General features: G+C 32.5%; 2 protein-coding genes across 2 annotated transcripts; both read right to left on the reverse strand.

Moving 5' to 3' along the window:
* Positions 1-7,791: 7,791 nt before the first annotated feature.
* LOC148172295 (odorant receptor Or1-like) lies at positions 7,792-9,181 on the reverse strand. The gene is made up of 6 exons (XM_088039746.1): positions 8,644-9,181; positions 8,391-8,595; positions 8,243-8,342; positions 8,092-8,196; positions 7,888-8,043; positions 7,792-7,839 (listed from the first exon to the last, which is right to left on the reverse strand). Exons 1-6 carry the CDS (start codon positions 9,179-9,181, stop codon positions 7,792-7,794), a joined length of 1,152 nt encoding a protein of 383 aa, XP_087895872.1.
* A 7,195-nt stretch (positions 9,182-16,376) lies between these two features.
* On the reverse strand, positions 16,377-17,748 carry LOC148172296 (odorant receptor Or1-like). Its single transcript, XM_088039747.1, has 6 exons — positions 17,214-17,748; positions 16,984-17,164; positions 16,837-16,936; positions 16,680-16,784; positions 16,479-16,634; positions 16,377-16,424 (listed from the first exon to the last, which is right to left on the reverse strand). Exons 1-6 carry the CDS (start codon positions 17,746-17,748, stop codon positions 16,377-16,379), a joined length of 1,125 nt encoding a protein of 374 aa, XP_087895873.1.
* Positions 17,749-21,280: the final 3,532 nt, after the last annotated feature.

Below are 21,280 nucleotides of genomic sequence, written 5' to 3' on the forward strand. Positions count from 1 at the left end.
TTACCACGTAAAAACTACGTTTCAAGTTTTTGTGATAAGAAATGTGGATTTTATTGGAGTAGGTTCTTCTAATTTAAAATTTATTCCCTCTAAACATGCTAATTAGCAGGGAACTAATTGCATACTTGTTAGAAATAAAATTCTTATTAACGGATAATTTCTTTAGGGTCTTCATTTATAATGCAAATTGACTGTAATTACTGGGTAATTATTATCAGGAATCACCTTTTTAAGTATTTCAAATTTGTCAATAGCTATATCTAACGTCAATTAGCTGCTTTTCCGGCGCTGAAAATTTTTAAGTGTTAAAAGTGCTTATATCGAATAAAAATCATAATAGGTATGCATTTAAATACGTTATTTAATTTAATTCTTTGTGTAGCATTGTTAATTTGGAAGAAAAAAAACTACAATTTTTGCATGTTTTACACTACTTGTTGTGACTTAAATAAATATTTATAAAATTACATATGTTTTTTATTAATTTAGAGCATTAGACATTATACATTATTATTTTGCTCGACTTAATAATTAGGAGTGCAGTAGAATTATGTGGGTGTGAGTTTGATTATCCGTGCACACACAAATCGAGGACGAACTACTTCGTACTCAAGATAGATAGAAGACTTATATGTATCTTGTTCGTACTTTAGCCTCCAATGTCAGATTAAAATTTAGAATTTCACTTGTAACGGTTGGTTTAGTTTATTATGAGCTAAAAATTTTGTCTTTGAATGTGTGTTCGTAAACATTAACAAAAATGCTTGAAATAGATTCTTTTACAATGAAAACCTCCATAATTAAGGTAACTGAAAACTCAACTGGCAGAGAAAATTTTGGGATCAAAACAAAAATGAAATAAATGAAAGTACTTTCCAGATTTTTACTACAAAATAGTTAGTTTTATGTAATACAATGTGTGATAAGAGTTGATTGTTTCAAATTCTTTCAATCTTTAAGATTGTTATTGTTAAGATGTTAATCAATTTTTTATATACATATTTTAAATTAAAAAAATGTTTCAAATAATTCTGTTGTTTTAAACGGGTTTATTTAACTACTCGATTATGCGCGTTTTTCGATTATCCGTGCAGGCTCCGGTCCCGAGAAGCACGGATAATCGAGGTTGTACTGTAATTAATAATAAATTTAAAGTAAGAAAATTGTCCTAGGTATTGAAGAGTATTTTTTCTATTCTTTTTCGGATCTACTTTTTTTTTTTTGTTATGTTTCAGTTTTACTTCTACATAGTATTCTATGGTCTTTAATAATTTTATTAGAAATAGGAGTAGGTATGTAATAAAAATTCTTCTTGCATTTTGTCTTTACATACTATTCGGGAAATCGTTTTCAAAAGAAAACTCACAACTTTCGCTAAATCAAACAACTCGGTAATTTAAACTTGATGCTCGATTTTTTGGAACTCAAATTATCGAAAGTCGAGCGTTTACAGTGGAGATTTTCGAAATTTGTACTTCTTTACAATGTAAAAAATTGTCTTATGACCTTTCGTTTCTAAATTGTCAAGTCAAGTTCATTTACAACCGGCCTAATTAAAATTTGCTTTATAAATCAAATAAAATTCACGTAGCAATGAAATTAACAAATTTTATCTAATTTAGTCATTTTTCTTTTTTTTTCTGACTAGTAATTTCCAACTGCTTTTATTTATGTTGGAAATTAATTTAAAAAAATTTTTCTACTCCTGTTATAGTAATCTACAAATTACAAACGGTTGTCCTTCAAAGTAAATCCATGGTTACACACACTGCAATGTAATGACCAGTGGGTAATATATATAATTACATAATAGTGGAGAGGAATAGCAGTTGCTGTGGATGTCATAAAAATTTGTCAAAATTGACATTTGTAATTTGTATTGGTGTGTTTCATCATGATCAGTGACTCCGAGTGTGAACTGCAAGCTACACCCCCAAAATTGCGGCACAAGCAGTTAGTGCAACTGATGATCATATGTCGAAAATGTCAAAAGAGCGGTATGAGTCGGTGTATAGCAAGTTCATGACCTGACGTGCGGGCAGCGGAGTGCAGTCCTTCTCCAAGAATGTTTTACTAGCGTATTTTGGCAAGTTAAAACAAGATTTCAAACCTTCTTCGTTCCTATGGGCTTTTTATTCAATGTTGAGACTACGTTAACCTTCAAACACGTCGTTACTATTCCAAATTACGAGAAATTACAGGGATACTTGATGAGACAATCGGATCGATTCAAGTAATTCATAGTTTACTATAACAGGAGTTGAAAAACATTGTGAAATTGTTCATAATTTGTGAAAATTGTTCTTTGTTCTTGTTGAGTTGTTCCTTATAATAATGTTTGAATTAACAATGTCTTAATAAAAATCATGTAAAATTCAACTTTAGTTGTAATTTATCAAAAATAATCGAAAAAAATTCACGGCTGCGGGAAAGCAAGTCGTAGAAAAAGTATAGTACGCAACTCGGGGATAAGGGCAATTACGCTCTCGTGGAATTTTAGCGCTCGGCTTCGCCTCGCGCACAATTTTTCCCCTCGTGCGTAATTGGCTTCTTACCCCACACGTTGTGTAATATACTAATTTTCTACTCCTGTTATAGTAATCTACAAATTACAAACGGTTGTCCTTCAAAGTAAATCCATAGTTACACACACTGCAATGTAATGACCAGTGGGTAATATACAGGGTCTATCAGAACCAGCGGACCAAAATGAAACGATGTATTCACAATCTTCTGGGAATAATTGGAAAAATGTTTAAAAAAATCCATCTTTAATAGTGATCAGAAAATGAACAATTTAAACTAACCAATCGTGTTGCTGATGTTAAGTTACCTGAAAATTAGCTTTTCCTGCTTTATTTGTAACTATGGATGCATCTTAAATATTTTTGCATTGTTGTTACACTGACGTAATTTTTTAGGTGACGTCTTCTCATAAAAATTGACAAGTTTATTTTAAGACCAACAAAATGAAATAATAAACTCAAACTTTAAAATTAACAGAATCCGAAAAACAGATTAGTAAATGAATACAGAAATAACAAAAATGAATGAATTAGCGGTATAAATTTGAAAAAATAGGTAAATAGTTTTTAAAGTAAATGTTCAAAATTTCTTCCTTCCACTTGAATGCACAGAGCAGCTCTTCTCAGTAGACTTGCCCTAGCATTACTGACCATTTCAGCTGTTATTGAAGCAAATGCTTCTTGAATGCGGTTTCTTAACACGTTAATATTTTCAGGCATATTTCGGTACACCAAATTCTTGACGTGTCCCCAAAGGAAAAAATCTAAGGGCGTAAGGTCTGGCGACCTGGGGGGCCAACGTCTTGGGCCTCCGCGGCCTATCCATGCATTAGGAAATCTAACATCTAAATGGTTCCTAGTTACATTTGCAAAATGTGCTGGGCATCCATCATGTTGGAACCAAATATTGTTAATGTCAACATTTCTTAATCTTTGTAGAGGAATATTGTCTAGCAGCATGTCCAAATCATCAACTAAAAAATTTGTATAAATTTGGCCGTTGAGTCTGGCGGGAAATTCGTACGGGCCAACCTGAAAGAATGTGATGTTTTATAATTGCGTATAACTTGTTCTCAAAACAATTTACTATGGCGTTCCCAAAAATTCCAGCCCAAAGATTGACAGAAAATCTTTGCTGGGAATTACTTTGCCTGAAGACGTGCGGATTATCTCGCCCCCAAACATGAAAATTTCTTTGATTGAAAAATCCATCTTTTTGAAAGCAAGATTCGTCTGTAAACAATATGCTTTTGACGAAGTTCTCATTTGCTTCATGTTCCCGCAGAAGCCAAGTACAAAACTCCACTCTTAGAGGATAATCTTCCGGCGTAAGACATTGCACTTTAGTATAATGAAATGGGTGCATTCGTTCGTCTTTAAGAATACGTTGAACAGAAGAGGTGGACATTTCAAGATTTCTGGCCACAATACTAATGCTCGTTTCAGGTTCCTCTTCAAAAATCTCAATAACCGCTTCCTCGTTGTCCACGGTTCTCGCAGTTCTTGGGGCACCCCCAACCTCCCTTCTGCATACTTTTAAATTACCAGATTCTCTTCCTCTCTGTACTAATCTTAAAATAACATTTCGGCTAGGCTGTTCCCTATTTGGAAAACGAAGTGCGTATTGCTGGATAGTAGCTGTTGCACTGCGATTACACTCTCCATACAACAAGACCATATCAAAATATTCTTCCGGGGTAAACATAATTAATTATTAAATACAATGAAACCACAAATCAACGTTTGGAATGACTATCTAATTGTCAGAAATACTTTGTTATGACATAACAGTCAATTATTTTTTGCAACAATTAAATAGGTTTCTATGGTAAAAAATATATGTTTTAAGGTAATTTTACATCTACAACACGATTGGTCAATTAAAACCGTTCTTATTTTAAAAGCCAACAAGAATGGATTTTTTTAAACAATTTTCTCTTTATCTGCAGAAGATCATTTATCCATGGGATGATTTTGGCCCGCCAGTTCTGATAGACCCTGTATATAATTACATAATAGTGGAGAGGAATAACAGTTGCTGTGGATGTCATAAAAATTTGTCAAAATTGTCATTTGTAATTTGTATTGGTGTGTTTCATCATGATCAGTGACTCCGAGTGTGAACTGCAAGCTACACCCCCAAAATTGCGGCACAAGCAGTTAGTGCAACTGATGATCATATGTCGAAAATGTCAAAAGAGCGGTATGAGTCGGTGTATAGCAAGTTCATGACCTGACATGCGGACAGCGGAGTGCAGTCCTCCGAGAATGTTTTACTAGCGTATTTTAGCAAGTTAAAACAAGATTTCAAACCTTCGTCGTCCCTATGGGCTTCTTATTCAATGTTGAGAACTACGTTAACCTTCAAACACGTCGTTAATATTGCAAATTATGAGAAGTTATGAGGATACTTGATGAGACAATCGAATGGATTCAAGTAATTCATAGTTTACTATAACAGGAGTTGAAAAACATTGTGAAATTGTTCATAATTTGTGAAAATTGTTCTCTGTTCTTGTGATGTTGTTCCTTATAATAAATGTTTGAATTACCAATGTCTTAATAAAAACCATGTAAAATTCAACTTTAGTTGGAATTTATTAATAATAATCGAAAAAATTTACACGGCTGGAGGAGAGGAAGTCGTAGAAAAAGTATAGTACGCGACTCGGGGGCGACTCGGGGGAATTACGCTCTCGTGGAATTATAGCTCTCGGCTTCGCCTCGCGCACAATTTTTCCCCTCGTGCGTAATATACTATTAAAATATCGCTTTATCTTAAAAGCGTTAAGTCCTATAAAAATATTGTCTTTAAAATTTGTTTATCTTTATTTTTTCGGCTTTTCTGTGTTTCTGGAATTAATAGATATCTTGCATTTTAAATTTATTAATTAATATTTCTAATACATATTGTATAGTTCAGCCAAGTTGGTCCGAGCTACCATAAAAGTATAAAAATTTGCGGGCTACCGCAACGGGACAGCTTCAAAAGATTCTCATGTGCACATAATGAGGGTTTATTTTCTCAAGTTTGCACCATGCGATAAGAACAGCATCCCTAAACAGGCCAGATGTCTCGTCATAAATGACAAAATACCGCAAACTGTCCGGTTGCGGTTGCCGTCTAATTTTTATGATTTTATGGTGGCTCAGACGAACTTGGCTGAACTATATACACAATACAGGGTCCGCCAACACTAGTGTCCCGGCCCAAAATCGCTATTAATTATGAAGCTATAAAAATATTTTTTTTTGTACATGAAGAGGAAACGGAGCGCTACAAACTGATGTGATCAGTTTTAATCTTGTGTTAATCATATGTGAAATAAACGCAAAAAACTACGGTTTTCAAAAATCAAAATGGAGAAAAGAGTGGAAAAGTCAACCTGTCTTGTCCCATTTTTCGTCAAAAGGATGAAAATGATATTAAAATTTGAATTCAAATATCTGGTACCGAGATATTAAATAATTCTTAAAATTTAGGCAGGTTTACGACAATTGATTCTTCACCGCAATCTAGTCCTTACTAAGCGATTTATGATGGGTAATATTTTTACCCACAATGGGCTGGATCTTCCATCGGACAGACCGACTGTTTGTTATCAGGCCCATGGTAATCTCCTAGGTATAGTAGGCAGCTTTTACCATGGCGTACCTGACTTTTACAGTCGAATATTATCTTATTGCACTCATAATGTGGAGGGTGTAAACAGGCTATTGTGTCCGAAAATTAAAATTTACGACATCTTCAAGTAGGTAGAAAAAAATGGACCCGTGCCTCTTCCAGGTATTAGCTCGAGATTATTATTATTGATCCCGTCAATGTTTTCTTTTAAAAACGTTATTAAAGTTTTAATTTTTGTTTATTAATTTGAAAAACCCGAGAGACATAAATTTTCCAAACTTCTTCATTAGATTGATCTAACCAAGGTTGCCACATCATGAAATAGGTTGTAAAGAAAACAAAGTGAACAAAATTCGCCAAACAGTTAACATCAAAATGATTTTTCATACTTACCGGTCGTCTTTACACATATTACCACTCCAAATAGATTGTTTAAAAAAACCTATTAGTTTAACGACATTTTAATGTTCGACTTAAAGTCCCCACTTTTTCTAAAAATGAAAGAATTAAAAACAAATACATAGTTAAACAGACTTCTTACAAAAGATTCTGGAAACTACCTATTTGTGGATTAATTAAACAGCAAAATTGGATTGCGATACAAATCTAATTTTGCGTATGTCAAATACGAGTGCAAATGGTACCTACCGTTCTGGGAAAAAACAATGAGAAGGAAACGAATGTTTATGATTTATTTCGCAAATTCAGAAACATCTTGTTGATATCAAATTTTGAATTACTATTGTGAAATTAAAATTTCCCACATCAAATTGACTGATGTTTAAAAATTGTAAACTGTCCTTTGTCTTTATAACCTTAAAATTTATAAACGGCACAGCAAGTGTCAGAAATTTACTGTGATTAAAAAATTCTTTATAATTATGTAAAATACACGTTCCAACATTAAAATGATGCTAATTTTTTCGATCTCATTGTAAATTTTTTTTAACTTGTTTAAAATTTAAATTAATAAACAAAAATTAAGAGCTTATCAACGTCATTAAAAAAAAAAACACGGTGAAGGGATCAACAATCATCTTGAGCCTCCGCGCTAATACCTGGAAGCGGCACGGGTCCACATTTTTCTACCTACTTGAAGATGTCGTAAATTTAAATTTTCGGACACAATAGCCTGTTTACACCCTCCACATTATGAGTGCAATAAGATAATATTCGACTCTAAAAGTCAGGACGCCATGGTAAAAGCTGGCTACTATACTTAGGGGCCAGTTTGCGGCTTGGAAGCCAGATCATAAATCTTATAAGGGAGTTAAAACGATCTTTAAGAATAATTTAATATCTCGGTACCACATTTTTTAATTCACATTTTAATATCATTTTCATCCTTTTGGTGAAAAATCGACCAAGACAGGTTGGGTGCCCCACCATTTTCTCCATTTTGATTTTTGAAAACCGTAGTTTTTTGCGTTTATTTCACATATGATTAACACAAGAGTAAAACTGATCATATCAAATTGTAGCGCTCCGTTTCCTCTTCATGTACAAAAAAAAAAAAAATATATAGCTTCATAATTAATAGCGATTTAGGGCCGGGACACTAGTGTTGGCGGACCCTGTACAAGCAAACAAGGAAACGTTTGATAATAATAATTTTAACTGATTACACATTAACTATGTAATTTAGTAATTTTTCAACACAGCAAGAAGAGAGTATGCTCGTCGCAAAATCTGAAAAATATCTTCAACACGATTTCTTTATAACTTTCTAAAAATTACCATTGTAAATGTTTCCAACGACAAATTAAAAATTTGACCTGCTGTTATTACCATCGGTCTTCGAGAACGCTCTATTAGTGTCAACAAAGCTCTCTTCGACTTCAAATCGTAGTCATACCATCTTCCCATGTAGACTGACCGCATTAACGTATTATTCTAAAACGAAATGTTTAAACTTACCAACAATAAATTCATTAATTTTACCTCCTCAAAAAGAACGGTCCCATAATAACAATAGAGAAAAATTTCAGAAAGCATGGTGCATAGGAACAAGACCATTGCGAAAAAAGTAAAAGTGAAAGGTTCCACCTGTAATTTAGTTGGAAAAATGCCAAATAACTCATTTATTACCCACCATGCTAATCCGTAGGCAAGAAATACAAATTACGACGACACTGGCCCCAAATTGGAAAAATATAGCTAAAGAAAATGTGTCTTTGTACGTTTCAATGAACCTAAAAACACAATTTAGTGCTTCCAAGTTTAGTTCTTTGACAGAATACCTCAAAACTGCATCATGATGTCTAACACAATCTTTTATTCTCTCATAAATTTTCTGAATGTTTGTCACTCCATTTTCGGTTTCAGCGTGTTTTCCAAGAAACTCCAAATTGTTTTTTAGTAACTTAAGTTGACTCGTTGCGTGTGAAGTCAATCCTGCTAATAACGGATCTATGACACCACTTGAAAGAGCTCCATTTCCCACCCCTGAAAATCTCTTCTAATATTTTTACAACGCTGTGATAACCAACATACCTGCAACAACATATATGAAGCAAAAACTGTACGATTTCTTACTCGTTTTGTAATCGAATGGTAACCAAATTTCTATCGGCAGGTTATTTCCGGAGATAAAAAACGGGATAATAGCCCAATTAATTAGTGTGATTAGACAGAAAGTCAAAAAGAACCGCGAATTGCGTCGACATAATGCAATGCATTCCTTGATTATTTCTTCTTGGTCTGATGTCCAGATACTGAAGAGACTGCTTTCCAACATAAACAAGACTTTTTTAACTTGATCGTCTTTATGTATGAACGGTAGAAACTTCATGATGAAACATCCGGTTTGACAAACTAGAAACGCATTGTCGGAGATTTGTGCCAAGTCTACTTCTTCGCCGAGGAAGAGATTCATAGCTGCTAAGACTGGTATTAAAATGGTAAAAAGGCAGTATATCGAATAAGCGTAGATTTTGTAGAAAAAGTAATACTTTTCTGGTGGGTAAAATCCAAGGATGCGCATTACTAACAAGTTAACACCGAATGATTGCTTCACTAAACCTTCTTCCATTATGGAGATCTATGTTGTTCAAACAACTAACAAGCTGTGACTGATAGGTTTCATAAAGGGAAACTTAAAATGAAGTTGCAGGTGCGTGCATTATAAATGAAATTTGTTTGGAAGATTTATTAAGCATCTTCCAAATTACCACAATTATTGTGGACTAATTTTAATTATCGTGCTTCGAAGGACTGTACTAAATATAATTTCAGGTTGTGCACCCTAATTAAATAAGAAAATAATGAATAATATAAAATAAGATGATGGAAATGAGAACATTTTATTTTTAAAAACAGCTCGATAATCTTAATCTGATGCCTACTACAAAACAAGCCTTTAAGCTAAATTTGATAAAAAAAATAGAAAATTTAACATCATTAATACTATTTTTTTTCCAACAACATAAAAGTGACATAATTTAGCTCGATTGTCAGGGTATAAGTTTCACTTATATGCTTAAGCAGAGCACAGCACTTTATATGCTTGGGCTGCACCGTAACCATAGAAATGTTTCCATTGCACTAAGATTCTGCATGAAAATAATTTTTTTAAAGTAAAATAGAGCAATTTTCTATCGTTTGCAAAAAATCGTATATGCCTTTCGGAGCAAAAATGGTTTTGTGTGCTTCGCCTGTTAATGTCTGTCTCACTACGTAGCGTGCAAAGCTTCTTTTTTACTCGTAATGACATAATATACTATTATGTTGACTTAATAAAATGTAATCATCGTTTATTGAACAGCAATTCCATATGTCACGGGTGTGACAAAATGACAACAATTTTTTAATTTATTTACGACTAAGAGCTTTTTCAAGCAGAAGTATACTGTTATCAGGTAGGTTAAAGTGCTGCAAATTATCTAAATAAAATTTGTTAAGTTACGATTGCAGATCATAGAGCAACAAATTAATTTGTGGTGTCACGGGTGTGACGCGTACAAATTAAATTTATTGATTTTAATAACATTTTTCTATATTTCTGCGAATAACAAAAGTCTGATTCCTTCTCCTGTAGTACACAAATATATGAACTATAGGCACACATTTTAAGCCTCTTTGCAATTAGAATAACTAATTCAATTGTGCACTGTATATTTTAGAAAACTGTAGGTAACTGGTGTAACATACATTTGTAACGGGCGTGACAAAGCAAAACTTGTTAAATAAACGTTGCTAAAAAATAAAAATAATGTAGCAGAGAGACTAATTTTATTAATGCTTGTAACATTTTGAACAAAGTAAGTTATATTTGACACAGGCGGAGGCGCCCACAGCCCCCAGTTTCGGTTTCACAAATTAGTCGAGTGTATAGCAGTCGTCAAGATAATGTAGCGCTGACCTGCTCAGATGACTTGACTTTTAAGGGTTTTTGCGACGGTGCGGTTATGGTACCCATAAATTTCGGTATTTATTTCTACTGGTTTAAGCTGTCAAAAATACATCAAATTGTTAGGATTGCATTTGCTAAATTCAAAATTAAGGGGATTCATATCAGATTAATTTTATTTTTTGTACCAATAAAAAAATATGTAAAAATCAACAACAAATTACGAGATAATTTATTAACTAATTAAATATATACAATTTATTAACTAATAAATAGACAATTTAACTAAATTCCATTTCACTGGAATCGTCGTCGTCATTTAAACTAATTATTAATTCTTGGTGATGATTTTTTCTATAATTGTCTTCAATCTTTGTCACATGCGCAACACTGTTTTTCCAGCTATAGTTTGTACGGTGAGAGATTGAATGACAGAAAAGTCACTAAATCTACGCGATAAAAAGTGTACCAAACGCGCTAAATTTAAAATAACAAAATAACCCTAGTTACTGACAACCCTGTCAACCCATTTCGCGTAGGAATTTAGTGTTTTTAGTGTATTTTGTAGCATAATTTGCTACCAACCTATATGTCAACTGTCGAAATATCCCAATCTCTCGCCGGATAAACCATAGAAACGCTGATTTTGTGCACTTCTTGATAAATTAAATCAATCGCTTCGTTGCTAAATTTGGGCGCTGCATTATTTCGCCGAATGTGTGCTTTCAACTCCGACCAAATCAGTTCAATGAGATTGAACCAGAGAGTTGAGCCTAATATTAATAATAATATTAGTAATATTAGTTTCAACTCTCTGGATTGAACACACAATGATATGAAGGCAGCCTTAAAACGGTGTGTCCATGTCTCTTTGCAAGTATGGTAAGATTTGCTATATGTTTTCATGCAAAAATTCCTGGATTTTATCTTTTCGGCTAGAATTATTCGGGATTTTTCGTAATTGTAATTGAAGCGACTTACGTTTGGATATTAGCTAGGCATGACATTTAAAGTAAGTACCATCGTTACTATTGTTATTATTTACTTATGAGTAAAAAAACAGTCTCAAATTGTGGGATTAAGATTAAGTATATGTGTATTATACAAAAGACGGTTTTAGCTATAATAATTTCGACGTCGAGCGTATTTTTTCCAACAATTTTTGTAATATAACGGAACAAAATACTTAATATAATACATTAATAACTTAAAACGTAACCGAAAATTATTACTCAAAAGATTCAAAATTACAAAACGGCGAAAAGGCGTTTTCATATTAGTAAATCAACAGAATTTATAAAAATAACACTACTCCTAAATGCGAACTTCATAAGCAGTGTTTGAGTCACAACCCAGGCCTCAGAGCCGCAGCGTCGTAAAAACCCTTAAAAGTCAAGTCATCTGAGCAGGTCAGCGCTACATTATCTTGACGGCTGCTATACTTACTATATATATCCGCTAGACATACCTACATTCACCCTAAACTAACTTCTTTATTTGGACAAAATATGAGATATTGGATATTTGGTATTGATTGCTTGAATATTTTTACTTAGTTGATTCAGATATTTTGACTTTGAATTCACCAGGATACAAAATATTTACATTATTAATTGATTTTTTGCTTTCATGAAGAAATCCTTTGCAGAATTGTTGATTGCCTTTCTGTGAACGACACGTTTATTTGTACCTCCCATACCATCCAGAGTTTCTTTAACATGTGAGCATTAAAATAGGAGTTGTTAAAACCAACTGTGTGTACATGTTTAACCCTTAAATCATCAAATTCGGAAAGTCCGATCTAACAATTGTCACATCCGTGACATTTATTTTCAGTATTTCACTGATATATCTTTTAACTTTAATTAGTGCAAAAACTGCATTATCAATTTATTACTTTGTATTCAAATTATCAATTTTTGACTCCACAGATTTCAACCAGTTTTGACAACTTTTGTTAAAATATTGTCACACGTGTGACAAATTTTCTTAACAAAGTTTTAATTCAAAAACAAATCATGAAATTACTTTTTTATGTATTCAGTATCTAATGTGTTAAGTAAATAATTCAAACTGATTTGTCCCCTAATTTTAAATTCTTGGAATTTATACTTTGAGTGAAAAAAAAAATAAGTGAAGTTAAGTGAAAAATTTAATTAAAGTAGATGAACGAAAGAGTAGTTAAAAGTAGGTGGTTATTTAAAGTATCAAGTAGCAAACAATTCAACCATTCACGGTTTTGGTTAATTTAAGATTTATACAGGGTATCCCAGATATCATGACCCAGAGAGCAAGGGAGGGTGCCGGCAGCAATACAGACGGTAAATTGTAAAACAAAAATTGCCTAAGTTTAATAGTATTCGAGAACGGATAAAAAATTAACAACCAATCCCGGAAGCTGATTCTAGAGATGGAGTAAAATTTCCTAGCCAACGAGAGTGTAATGTTCACCTGACCAATGGACGATAGTATGTGTCCATAATTACCGATTTTCAAATTCTGTTCAGTTTCCGGATTGGCTACCGTTTTTTTGTCTTAACTTGATTATTTTTTCAGCTAGAACATTTCTGTTTCGAAATTCTAGTTCAGAATTGTTGCCTTCATAAGCCTTTTTTCTCTGGGACACTCTGTATATTCGATTTTTAACAAAATTATGTTTCTGCAAGATGTTTTAGTTTTTAATGTGTCAAGTTCAGTTCGTGTGGAACTGCTGTGAAAAAACTTCACTATGTTAAAATAAAAAAGTATTCCGTCCGGGACCATCATAACAGGAAGTATAATAATTAAGATTCTAAAAGAACGAAGAGTCATTTTATATCGGTATTCCGGAATTTTGTAAGATCGATTTCTCCAGAACTACGGCAATTAGATAAAGAAGATTTGCACCATTGTTTTACTTGTATTTTATAGGCTAAGAATCCGACGTTATCTTGACGTCAAAAATTTGATTCAATTCATACGACACAAGCAATGAAAAAAAAAGTGAAATTTTGGTTTTTGTGACCGCCATTCGTAATACTCTACGAAAATGATGTGGCGTAATGGGCCCGTTCAGCGTTTTTTTTTATTTCATAATTTGAAAGTGCTTTGCGTAAATAACCGATTCCCAAAAAATTAAATTTTTTCGGCAATTCTTTCACCCTTAAAAAAAATCCCAAATGTGTAGATTTGGGAAACGGGGCGTGGCTGCCGTGACGTCACTCCACGATACTCGGCGCACTCCATACTGATACCAGATTTGAGACATTTCAGCATTACTGACTCCAAATTATAGTAAACTCAGTTGACATATACCCAGTTTTATTTGTATGGGTGGTTTGACTTAAGCCATAAAATGTTTACTAGGTATATGTCAAGGTTACTATACTGTTGTTTTAAATATCTGAGAGCCTAGCCTCTATAATTTTGCATTATAATATGAATTTAAAAAATGCCATACAAAAGATATGCAGTTTCCCAATGTAACTAACTAGAAACACATCGTTAATAGCACCTGATACACAATTTACCAGTCTTCTTCAAAATGAAACAACAAGAATAACTTGTTAACAAGCTATGCAGCAAAGTGATTTTGTTTCAAATAAAGGCAGTAGACTGTTGTCACATTTTTAATACATTCAGAAGAAGATATTGAAAATTATATGTTCTGTCACGCAAAAAACTGTGAAAAAAAAGAAGACAAAGTCGCTCGGACCGGCTGGTGACAATTTTACGCCAGTAGCTCAGTCTGGGTGGGTTCGCTAAAACTCACCTACCCGATAATCTTGAAAAAAGCTTTTGAAAAAAGACGTAGTCTGGCCACAATTGAAAAAACTTTAGTCATTCTTAATGGCACAGGTGAAGTCGTAAATAAGTACATACAAAGTGTTTATAAATGTTTCAAGGGTGGTTCTGGAATTCCTGTCGTGCACTACTTTGCCGCTTTGTTTTCATAGTGAATATAACTATCTTGAAAATTATTTATAATGTCACTTACGTCAACGACGTCTCAGTTACGGTTTTGTGTCCAAATTTTTGATTTTCAGGTTTTAAACCACAACTAGAACAGTTTTCTTCTCAAAACTTACTTTGCTCTATGATTGAGGTTAATTACAAAATGTCAGTTGAAAAATCTAAACCCTCATTTATAATGAGCGGCAAATTTCTTTGACATTTCATAGCCACCTTTGATGCTAGAAACATTTATAAACACCTTGTACATTACAAAATACTCGTATCATTTTTGTTTCGAACTTGTCCAAGTATCCGTGATAGTGCAATTATAAAAATTGCACTTTTTTTTCGGCAATATAATTTTCTCGTAGCTGGAAAATATCGGGCATCTAATATTTTTAGCACCATTTCGGATGACTTCATACCGGTATTTGATCAGACGAGCTTGTATAAAAAGTGATAATGTCTTATCAGCACGCTGCCGAATTTATGAAAGTTGAGGAAATGGATTTGCAGGCTCCAAACTTTTCTCCTCTGAAACTGTTTTTCCCATAATCTTCATCCTAGATTCGACGATTTGTACATAGTATTATTTAGAACAGGAATTGATTAGTCTAAAATCGAAGGAAACCGGAGCTTTTTTGTAAGTCAAAAAAAGTACGACAATCATGAAAGAATGAGGATTTATGGTGAAATAAATAAAAATATTTTATAAATTAATGTATATATGTATTGGATACTAAATGGCATATACCAAAAATAGATTTTAGTAAATAATGTTAAAAACAAATTTCTGAGTGACAAAATTGAGTGACAGATTTTTCTCAACTTTCTTTTTCTCAAGTTTCTCAACTTTAGACATAGAAAATCCAAAAATCGTTATTTATTATACCGCAATTTTATAACTCATAAAATGTTAAATACATAGAGCATCCTATCAAAAATGAGTTTTTTTCCGCCGCCGCCTCACGGTGCATGTATCCCCAAAATATGAATACTCACACTCGATTAGTTGTATAGGCTTATTTTCATACCCAAAATTTCAAATTCCGATCATTTGTAGTTTTTAAGAAAATTACGACGTTGGACCATTCCGTATTCAGATTAACTATTTTTTAATGTTTTTTTGATAACAAATTAAGAAACTCCAAAAATTTTATTTGTATTTTTATTTATTTTAGATCTTATACTTTAAGATAAAATTATTTTTTTTGCATAATTAAATAAAGGAAGTTAAAAAACATTAACTCTAAAAATTTCAACCAATTATCTTCAGCCGTTTAGGTGCTATGATTTTCATTCACCCAGAACCATGCGAATTGCCCATTCACAGCCGTATAACTCCGGATCTAATTGATGAATGGTTTTCAAAATTTCAGGAGGTCTTTAGATTACCTTTTGCTATCGAAACATACAGTTTTTTCTATTAATTTAAAATATGCTAAACGGGCCCATTGCCGTGCCAACTTTAAAGAAATTAATTTTTGTTCTTATCGCGATTGGAATGCAGTAGAAATGGATAAAATCTTCTATTATTTTATACAATTTACAATTTTATTTTGCTAGAAACCAATCTTTAAAGTACGTGAAAATATGCGTACTGAACTTAATAACGACTTGTAAATACAAAGAGATTAGTTGCATAAATCGAGGGATCAGAGATAGCAAAAAATATTGAGACATTATTAGAAGAATTGCTGTCCTTTGTCATCTTTTATACGTGAAAATAGTTGTAATTTATATATTTCTTATTAATTAGGGATGAATTTTTTGTATTATTACATTTTAATCAGTCAAGTCTAAGAAGGAGAACCCTCGGTGAAGACGGGGTTTTTGCAAGTTGTGATGATATAATACAAAATACAAATTATTCAGTTATTTAATTGGCTAAAATCCTTATTAAAAACAAAAGTAAACTTCTAAAAGTGGTGCTGTTTATATTCCATCAATAATTGTTCAAGACTGCTAACAATGAATATGATCTTCTAAGAATCTAGAGTTTAAAGATTAAACATATTCGGAATATTTCAACTACAATAATTATTACCGTAGTGAAAGTGTCCAGTGACAAATCTAGAATTTTTCCCACCGAGACTTTTATGGGTTTCTTACAGCGCTTCATTAAAATTAACAAAGCTCGTTTTGATTTGGGTTCAAATTCATACCAATCGCTCATATAAGCGGCAGTCGAAATTAAATTACTCTAAAAAAAAACTTTAAAATGCTTAATAAAAAGATTTAGAAATACCTCCTCGTATAGTGCAGTTCCATAATAACAATAAATTAAAATCTGCATCAAAACTGCATTGATAAAAATAACCATTGAGAAAAAACTGACAGTAAAAGGTTGCACCTGGAAAAATTTATAATAAAATATTTTTCTCAAACATGAAATTTTTGCTTACTATACTCAATTGCAAACAAGAAACACAAATGACGAAAACGCTTGCAGCAAACTGCGTAAAAACAATCGGAGAAAATGTGTTTTCATACATTTCTACAAAACTAAAATTCAAAAATTAGCGTCGTATTTAACGAAAAAAAAGTATTACTCTAAAATCATCTTGTGGTGCTTTACACAAAATGTAATTTTATTATACACCAATTCTGGATCAATATTAGACAAATTTTTCAAATTATCTTTCAAAATTTTAATCTGCGCGGTGGCAAAGTAAGGTAGTCCTCCAATTAAAGGGTCGACTGCAGCAGTCGAAACATTGTCAACTAAAACTCCTTTAACAAATTGCCCTGTAACTTAAGTTTCTAAATACGAAATACTCACCTGTGACAAGCAGTATGTAACTTAGAACGTACGATAATCCTCCGTGAGTTATATCAAAAGGCAAGAAAATGTCAAGCGGCAACTTGTACTCTTTACCAAACAAAGGAACAACCGCCCAACTTACATAAGTGAGACAACAAACGAAAAAGTAGAATTTCGTATTTCTGGTACAAACTCTAACACTGTCGTTCATGATACTCTCTTGCTTGGTCGTGTACTCAAGAAATATTGGACTCACCATTAAAGAAATAGATTTTCTAACGTTCTCCGCGTTTGTAATGAATTGTAGCAACTTGAAAATCAAACAGCCGATTTCACACAATCCGAATGCATTCTGAGCTACTAGAGTTAAGTCTACCTCGTCTTCATCTAAGAGATACCACAACATTAACACTGGAATTGGTACTATTATGCAAATATACACGACATATGAGTATAACTTGTATAATTTTCGATATGTTTTAGGAGGATATAAACCAAAAAACCGCATCACTCTTAAATTGAAAGTGAAATGTTTCTTTACTAAATTCGTCATTACAGGAAAATGACTGGGGGCTGAATGAGATAAACACTAATCTGTAGAGCCAAACAATACAAGCATCGTGCATTATAAATGAAAATTATACAGGGTCCGGCAACACTTGTGTCCACCCCCAAAATCGTCTTTAATTTTAAAGACAAAATTTTGAAAATTTGCATACGCTCACAGTTGACGAAGCTCTAGAAGCTGACAAAAAAAATTGTTTTTTATCACGGTTTGTTTAGCGTCGCGACGCCCAAGAAGTCTAATTTTTAGCGATTTTTGAGTTTTTGGGGAAATATTCGCGAATTCAAATTTTTTTCGATATAACTGTAACAAAAATATTTGAATTTTTGTTTTAAATCAAATACAAATTGTGTTTAAAATTTGCGAAAAAATCGCTGCTTTATCAAGTTAGTTTTCAAAATTATGACGGCGCAGTGGCAAACTACGTTTACACCAAAATTTCACAAGTCACTTCATTCACTTTTATAAAGGCTAATCTTGATTAACTCGGGCATGTTGCACATTTTGGACACCACAAATCGTTAATTAACATCGACAAAGCGACAATTTCACCAAGTAAGACTTTTGTTACAATCTAAAGCGAGCCAAAGAATAGATGTCATTTGTGACACAAGATGTTGACAGATGGGTGTAAACGTAGTTCCCAATTTTGACGTAATGAAATTGGAAACTAACTTGATAAAACAGCATTATTTTCTCAAATTTTGAAGACAATTTGCATTGAATCTAAAATAACAACTGAGATATTTAAAACATATTTATATTGAAAAAAAATTATATTAAGGGTTGATATCACAAACCCCCACAATTACCTAAAAATTACATTTTCAAAGCGTCGCGACGCCAAAACTATCAGTGATAAAAAACAAATTTTTGCGTCAGCTTCTAGAGCTTTGTTAATTGTAAACGTATGCAAATTTTGAAAGTTTTATCTTTAAAATTAAAGATGATTTTGGGGGTGGACACAAGTGTTGCCGGACCCTGTATAGAGAAAACTGTTTTTAATTACTATCTTGAAGAACCAGAAGGGTTAGTACCGATAAATTAAACTTAAACGGTATTAATTTTAGATAAATTTAGTTGGAACGTTTTCTTAATAATTGATTGGTAAACTCAATTTTTAAAGTTTAATATTTTATAATAAGAAATTAGGACGAAAACATTTTTTATTGTGTTACGTGGGTTTTGATGATGTAATTTCAAGAATAGTGTTCAGCATTGTCAGCACAGAATGTAAAGATTAGTTCATTAATTTTTACAACTAAACAAAACAATTATTTGTTTTTTAAAACCAAAATCTTGGCGCTTAAAATGTGGTTTTGAAAAATTGTTATTTGGAAACTGGTGGATGCGCCGGGCTAATATATTTTTTTTAATAACAGAATTTAGTTAACCGAGATTTGAATAATCTAAATAAATTTATGAATTTGATGCACTGCTCATCGACGTCATGAGCAGCGCAGAAATTCTTTTGTGATACGGTGCATGAAGAATCGACCCCAATGACGTCAACGCTCGCTCTTGTCATGCTTGTTTAAATTTCACTTAATTACCGTTTTTAAAGACAAGACACTATTCAAAAAATGAGTATTGCGAAAAATTAATTTGTTTGAAATAAATGGGGTCCACAAAAGGACCGATCTTTATCTCGATTGGTTCGTAAGAGGATTTTTTTCGACTCGCCTTGTGGGCCAAACTAAAATTTTAATTAGTAACAAAATAATGAAATAATCACCTGAAGTTATTACGAAAAATAATCAAATGCCCTCCACTGGACAATCCACAATGTCATCACGCGTCGTTAAACAAACACTTTTTATAACTTTAGGTACATCCTTTTTGATGAGACACTGGCCATGAATAAAAAAAAATTAACTCAAAATAATCCAAACTTGAACAATTTGGCACTGTAAAACTATTTTTAGGCGACTTAAACTGAAAATGAAATTTTTAGGCCTTAAAAGCGACCTAAAAGTGAGTCTTTTCTGGCCGCAAACATTCTCGCCGATCTATGGTGGCGCCATCTATCCATGGTTTTGCATATTACGTCAAGATACCGATATTACCCTCAATTTTATAATTATTTGGGTAAAATCAAATCGACAAACTGCTGTAAACTGCAACAAAGACGTGTTGAATTATTGAAAATAAACATGTCTAGCAGTGCTCCTGCAACAACATTCAAAAACACATTAAACCTACTTCATACAAATTGTGAAGCTACACGAGCTGAAACTGCAAATGTAAATAAGGAAAATATGAACTTTATTGAAGGATTCATAAATATTTACAATTATTCAGTTGTTATAATTGATTAAATCAATAAATCATAAATAAAAATTAATTAACTTGTAAATTTAATGATGTCGCCTAAAAAATCTTGTGTGTAACATGGCCAAAAAGTGACATTTTGCCCTCGCCTTCTTTCTGGCCTCGGCTAGCGCCTCGGCCATTAAAAAAAAGCTCGGCCAAAAAAGAACCACTTTTTGGCCTTGGTACACAAATAGCTATTTTGTCCCTTGTTTATTAGCGTTTTTATTTCTAACTTCTTGATGATCTGGACCTGGAATACAATGGTATTGGAACTGGCCTACAATTCAATGGCGCGATTTATGCAGAAAACTTCAAACAGTTTCTCTTGGAAACGGTAACGATTTGGAGGGCAAAATTTGGCCACCATTTCAAACTGCCGTGTCTGAGCATGATGGATACAATTTTTTCATTTTATTCGAGTTCACCCAGTATTGAGTACTTCTTTTATTGGGGATTAATTTTTTTTGTAAGAAAAAAAAGATAATTTAGAGTAAAACTACCAATAATCGGCACTATTAGCAGATTTCTCAACTTCAAAATGCTGTATAAAATTGAATATTAGTTCTACGCCTGTATGATTGTTGCAATTTTCCTCAGAAAAACTTTCATTTGTTGTCAAAAGAGTTGTAAACTTTCAGATAATGTTAAATCGTAAATCTTCATAATTCACAAGACACAGCATTAAGCTAATTATGGGCACCGCTCTCGACTAATAGTGAGCACCATTTTAAAACACTCTAGGTCATTACCAAAATTGCAAAATTATAAATTGGTATAACAATAGTTATTATTCTAACAAAAATTATTTTTTGTAAAAGTCTTTTGTCCTAGTTTTTTCTTTTTGGCTTAAAATTTTTTTTTTCTCTCTCAATTTTCTTTGTTATTTTCGACTCTTAGATAATTTTCTTTGTCGCTTTCTTTTCCAAATAATTTTTTTTATATTCTGGAGTAGTAACCTTATTTTGGTATGAAATATGAACACATTACTGAGGAGAAATGGACTTTGACACGATGTTACTTCTCTTTTTATTATTTTTTTAAATTTTTTTGAAAAGTACAGTTTACCATTTCAAATTAGATACAAACAGTGTTAAATACATGTAAAATGTTAATTTTTATTTGGAAATTTTATCATAAGTAGGCATGCTGGTTATTCAATAATTGGCACTGCCTTGTTTACTTATAAATCACTTGCAAAATTTATTTT

Source organism: Gnatocerus cornutus, chromosome 6, assembly GCF_029298725.1.
Source record: "Gnatocerus cornutus isolate USDA-ARS CGAHR chromosome 6, icGnaCorn1.1, whole genome shotgun sequence".
Classification (NCBI taxonomy): Eukaryota; Metazoa; Arthropoda; class Insecta; order Coleoptera; family Tenebrionidae; genus Gnatocerus; species Gnatocerus cornutus.

What these genes read in the sequence shown, in the direction of transcription:
- LOC148172295 (XM_088039746.1), bottom strand. Translation starts at nt 9,181, where the DNA reads ATGGAAGAAGGTTTAGTGAAGCAATCATTCGGTGTTAACTTGTTAGTA. An exon ending in CTTCATATATGTTGTTGCAG is followed by an intron (nt 8,596 to 8,643) that starts GTATGTTGGTTA and finishes AGAGATTTTCAG; the next exon opens with GGGTGGGAAATGGAGCTCTT. An exon ending in CTTGCCTACGGATTAGCATG is followed by an intron (nt 8,197 to 8,242) that starts GTGGGTAATAAA and finishes ACTAAATTACAG; the next exon opens with GTGGAACCTTTCACTTTTAC.
- LOC148172296 (XM_088039747.1), bottom strand. Translation starts at nt 17,748, where the DNA reads ATGACGAATTTAGTAAAGAAACATTTCACTTTCAATTTAAGAGTGATG. An exon ending in CTTGTTTGCAATTGAGTATA is followed by an intron (nt 16,785 to 16,836) that starts GTAAGCAAAAAT and finishes AAATTTTTCCAG; the next exon opens with GTGCAACCTTTTACTGTCAG. An exon ending in CACTGGACACTTTCACTACG is followed by an intron (nt 16,425 to 16,478) that starts GTAATAATTATT and finishes TTTAAACTCTAG; the next exon opens with ATTCTTAGAAGATCATATTC.